The sequence below is a fragment of the Nyctereutes procyonoides genome, unplaced genomic scaffold, assembly GCF_905146905.1.
Source record: "Nyctereutes procyonoides isolate TBG_1078 unplaced genomic scaffold, NYPRO_anot_genome, whole genome shotgun sequence".
Lineage (NCBI taxonomy): Eukaryota > Metazoa > Chordata > Mammalia > Carnivora > Canidae > Nyctereutes > Nyctereutes procyonoides.
Genome location: NW_026575126.1, coordinates 36185543 through 36190850, shown reverse-complemented (window position 1 = coordinate 36190850; position 5308 = coordinate 36185543). Strand labels below are relative to the sequence as shown.

At 49.3% G+C, this 5308-nt stretch overlaps 1 protein-coding gene across 1 annotated transcript; it reads left to right on the top strand.

Moving 5' to 3' along the window:
* The first annotated feature begins 219 nt into the window (after positions 1–219).
* Positions 220–4957, top strand: LAMTOR5 (late endosomal/lysosomal adaptor, MAPK and MTOR activator 5). The gene is made up of 4 exons (XM_055339214.1): positions 220–331; positions 715–776; positions 4128–4245; positions 4623–4957. The coding sequence occupies exons 1-4, from the start codon at positions 297–299 to the stop codon at positions 4681–4683; spliced, it is 276 nt and encodes a 91-aa protein (XP_055195189.1). The 5' UTR covers positions 220–296; the 3' UTR covers positions 4684–4957.
* Positions 4958–5308: the final 351 nt, after the last annotated feature.

Here is a 5308-nt window from a genome sequence, read left to right as displayed (position 1 = left end):
GCCCCGGGGGGCCAAGAGGACTAGGCCCCTGCTCCTGCTCAGGTGCTCAGGTCGGGGCTCAGGTCGCGGCCTGGGCCAGGGGCGGCGCCCGGCATTGCGCGGCCGCTCCTCTGCCGCTCCCTCTGCTCTGCTCGGGCGCGAGAGGGGGACGGGCGGGGACGGGCCGCGCCTGGGCACCGCGGGCGGAGGGGCGGCGAAGTTTGTCCCTCTGCCGGCGCCGTCCCCGGGGCGCCGGTCGCGTCACGTGGCCCGACGCTCCCGGCCGGGGCTGAGGCGGCGGCGGCGGCGGCGGCGGCATGGAGGCCACCCTGGAGCAGCACCTGGAGGACACGTGAGTCGTGCGGCCCGCGGCCCGTGCCGAGGTCGCGGCGGGGGCACCCGGAAGTCCCGCGCGGCCCGCCCCGCCCCGAGCGGCCGACCCGCTCCTCCCCGCGGGCGGCGGGCGACAGGCGCCCCTCAGGGCTTCCGGCCGCAGCCCCGCGCCCAGCCCGAGCCCGGGGCACAGCGCCCCCATCCCCCCAGTCACGTTGGCTCGGGCGCCGGGCTGACCCCAGGTCACCGCGACGCCCCTGCCCCGGAGGGCGCCGACGCAGACGCACTGCCGCGCCCGTAGAGCGCGAGCCTGGTCCGCAGGGCCCCCGCCGGCGCGGCGCGGAGCACTTAACCCCGCCTCTGACCCGCTGTGCTTCCCTCCCCCGCGGCCCCCGGAAGCAGCATGAAGAACCCCTCCATCGTGGGCGTCCTGTGCACGGACTCGCAAGGACTGAACCTGGGCTGTAAGTCCCCGCCGTGCGCCCCCCGGGGGAGGGCCGGGAGCCTAGCCCCTCTCCCCTCCCCGCGCACCTCCCGCTGGCCTGCCACCCGAGGGGCACCTCTGTCTCCAAACGGGATTAGAAAGCGGAGACCTTCCCGGGGCGCCTGGGCGGCTCAGTCAGGCGGCACCTGCCTTCTGCTCTGGTGCTGAGCCGGGGCCCCGGTCCTGGGATTGACCCCAGGTCGGTCTCCCTGCTGAGCAGGAACCTGCTCCTCCTCTCTCTGCCCCTCTCCCCTTCTGGTGCTGTCCCTCTAAAAGGAATAAAATCGGGGGATCCCTGGGTGGCGCAGCGGTTTGGCGCCTGCCTTTGGCCCGGGGCACGGTCCTGGAGACCCGGGATCGAGTCCCACGTCGGCTCCCTGCATGGAGCCTGCTTCTCCTTCTGCCTGTGTCTCTGCCTTCTCTCTCTCTCTGTGTGTGTGACTGTCATGAATAAATAAATTTTAAAAAGTTAAAAAAAAATAAAAGGAATAAAATCTTTTTTGAAAAAAAGAAAATTAAAATTTTTCAATTGGTATTTATGAAGGTAGACATGTTTGCAGTTCTGGCACCACAAAATTGTTTCTACTAAAATAGAATTTGAATTATTTTTTAATTTGAATTATTTTAAATTGGATCTAGCGGATAGTAACATCAGGTACCATTTGTTGAATGTCTGCAGACTACCAGGCTTTGCGCAGTTTATCTCTAATTTTCACAATAACCCAGCAAGATGGACGGTGCTATTTTGAAATCCAACTACACTTACCAGTAAGAGAGTAGGCAGTAAAAACAGGACCTTCAGAGTTGAACACACTTGGGTTCAGCCCCCTGTTCTTCCTCTTGCTTAATAGTGTGAACTTGGACCAAAAATAGTGTTTCTGAGCCTCAGTTTCTTTACTGGATTGCATCGGTTGATTGGTTGGTTGTATAGATTTACTTTCAAAGGGCAAAAACTCTTAGACAATTTAATTTTTTTTTGAATTTTATTTATTTATTCATGAGAGACAGAGGCGGAGAAGCAGGCTCCCTGCAGGGAGCCCGATGCAGGGACTCAATCCCTGGATCCCAGGATCACACCCTGAGCCGAAGGCAGAGGCTCAACCACTGAGCCACCCAAGTGTCCCTTTTAGACAGTTTAAATACATGTCTAACAGAATTACTCCCTTAAAGTCAGAGGTAATGCCAAAACACACTCTCACTTACAGACACCCGTATCTTCCTTGTCTTCTCTCAGTGAAGAAAGGGGGTCTGATACTTTATTCACGTACCTCCTTATCCCTAGTGTGACCTTTAATTTCTTGTGCACTCATTAACTTCTGCACATCTGTCTCAGGAATTTCAATTTTTTTTAATTATTTATTTATGATAGTCATACAGAGAGAGAGAGAGAGGCAGAGACAAGGCAAAGACATAGGCAGAGGGAGAAGCAGGCTCCACGCACCGGGAGCCAGACGTGGGATTCGATCCCGGGTCTCCAGGATCGCGCCCCGGGCCAAAGGCAGGTGCCAAACCGCTGCGCCACCCAGGGTTCCCTGTCTCAGGAATTTCAAACCTAAAGTCATCTTGCATGGCCAAGATAATCTCCACTTGATCCAAATGGTCTAAAGCCATTTGGTCTTTCATTACATGGGAATTTACCTAGAGCTTTTCTGGGTCATTGTTGTCATCAAGTTTTAAGATATAAAAAATACGGTCCTTGATTCCCTCTCACGTCAGAGGAGGCTCATCACTATACAGGCAGCCCTCATCCAAGCCCCCATGGCGCAAAGACTGGTGCTAAGCAGCCAGGCCTTGGGCAGTGAAGATGGAGAGCAGTTGGTTGACGTGGGTGGAAAGGATGTGAGCTGCCAAGGCTACTCTGAGCCAGGATCTCTGTACTGGGTTTTTGTTTAATAACAGTAATTATAGAATTGCATTATTAAGCTCTTATTACGTGCCAACCACCATTCTAAGTGCCTTCCCCAAATTGAGTCCTTTAATCCTCCTAACAACCCTGTGAGGCAGATAAAGAAATTAAGGCACAGGGACACCTGTGGGGCTCAGAGATTGAGCGCCTGCCTTCAGACCAGGGTGTGATCCTGGAGTCCTGGGATCGAGTCCCACATCGGGCTCCCTGCATGGAGCCTGCTTCTCCCTCTGCCTTTGTCTCTGCTTCTCTCTCTCTCTCTCTCTCTCTGTGTCTCATGAATAAAAAAAAATATAAAATCTTAAAAAAAAAAAATCCACCGACTGCCATAGTGGCGTGTCTGTTACCTGCCATAGTTCCAGGCAGGTGAGCTTGTGCCACCTTCCTTTTTTTTTTTTTTTTTTTTTAATTTATTTATGATAGTCACGCAGAGAGAGAGAGGCAGAGACATAGGCAGAGGGAGAAGCAGGCTCCATGCACCGGGAGCCCGACGTGGGATTCGATCCCGGGTCTCCAGAATCACGCCCTGGGCCAAAGGCAGGCGCCAAACCTCTGCGCCACCCAGGGATCCCCTTGTGCCACCTTCCTATGTGGAAATAATAAGGTTAGTCATTACTTTTGGTATCTGGCACCCAAGATTTAGTTATCTACAGGCTAAAACAAACATGAACAAAAAACAGTTATGTTGATATTTGAAAACAGCCAGCTTACTCTAGTAGAAATAACAGAATATTCTCATACACTGTCAAGGTGATCTTAGGGCTGAACTCCTTTGAGGTTGAGCTCACTTTTAGATGTCACATGAGGAATTAGTTTCAAGAGTCTCTTGCCCTTTCTGACTGCTTTTTGTCAAATTCACCTCTGAGTGTCTTGGTTTCAGAAAGGTTCCTGTAAAATGAGTTTATGGCTTTCAGATGGATTTCAATTACAACTTCCTTATATGCGTGAGTAGGAGTTTAGAGATGGTGATGAGAATGATTGAAAATTGAGTGTTCTCCTGATGCTTTATTGATTTAAGAACTGTCTCTGGCTTCCTTTTTTTTTTTCTTTTTTAATTTTTTTTTTATTTATTTATTTATGATAGTCACACACACAGAGAGAGAGAGAGAGGCAGAGACATAGGCAGAGGGAGAAGCAGGCTCCATGCACCAGGAGCCCGACGTGGGATTCGATCCTGGGTCTCCAGGATCGCGCCCTGGGCCAAAGGCAGGCGCCAAACCGCTGCGCCACTCAGGGATCCCTGTCTCTGGCTTCCTTACGTATGTAACCAGCTTAGTATCAAGACAAAATCATTTCATTTCAGTACCTAACCTAAAAGACCATGAACTGAGCCTTCTTTTTGTGAGTAAGTCAGTGAGAGGTACTATTATAGCTCTAGACTCCTTTTTGGACAATTAGTGACCTGGTGACATCTCTGTCTTCCAGGCCGTGGGACCCTGTCCGATGAGCATGCTGGGGTGATATCTGTTCTAGCCCAGCAAGCAGCTAAGCTGACCTCAGACCCCACTGATATTCCTGTGGTGTGTCTAGAGTCAGATAATGGGTAAGTAGTTGTTGGCAGATCCTTTCCTTTTTATAAATGGTGAAAGAGGAATACGGAACTATGCAGAGTATGATCACAGCTTTGCAAAAAGAGAAAAAAAGTGTGCATGATATACGTGTAGGTAAATGTGTGTATGATATACATGTAGGTAACAACATAGTAGTGGTTGTCTCTGAGCAGTAGGATTATAGATTCGTTTAATTTTTCATATTTTATATTTCTCTATTTCCCAAATGTTTGTGTTGATATATTGCTTTTGTATATAAAAAAATGATAAATATTTTTTTTAGTTGTGTCCTAAACCAAACAGCATGTTTAATCTTCAACAGTCTTCCACTTACAACATTTTACTGAATATCTTTCGCTTTGTCTTTCAGGAACATTATGATCCAGAAACATGATGGCATCACGGTGGCAGTGCACAAAATGGCCTCTTGACGTCTCATCAGTTCTCCAGCAGCCTGTCGTAGAGGCTCCATCCTACCTACGTTGATTATCTTGTAGAACGACTAAAGTTCCAATAGTTAGGCCATTTATTTAGTGTGCATTGGGCACTTTTCTGTTAATTTTAGAGTAAACTGCTTTTGGACACCCAATGGACTGACTTATCAGAACATTAGTAAGAAAGGATCATGTTTTGAAGCAGCATGTCCAGGTCACTTTGTACGTAGAGTTTTCTTATGTTCAATAAATCTGGTCAGAGGAAAGCTTGGATCTTTTCTGGATTCTTTAAATTCTTATCAAATGTTCTTTTTTTTTTTTCAATTTACTCTCTTCTTTTTATTTATTTTTTTTTAATTTTTATTTTTTTTAAATTTTATTCATTTATTCATGAGAGACACAGAGACATAGGCAGAGGGAGAAGCAGGCTCCATGCAAGGAGCCCGATGTGGGACTCGATCCCCAGACTCCAGGATCACGCCCTGAGCTGAAGGCAGGCACCAAACCGCTGAGCCACACAGGGATCCCCTACTCTCTTCTTTTTCAGAAGCTTCCCGAACTACACACATCCTCACACAGTGTCCATAGATATTTAAAACAAATTAAGCCTATAATTAACAAG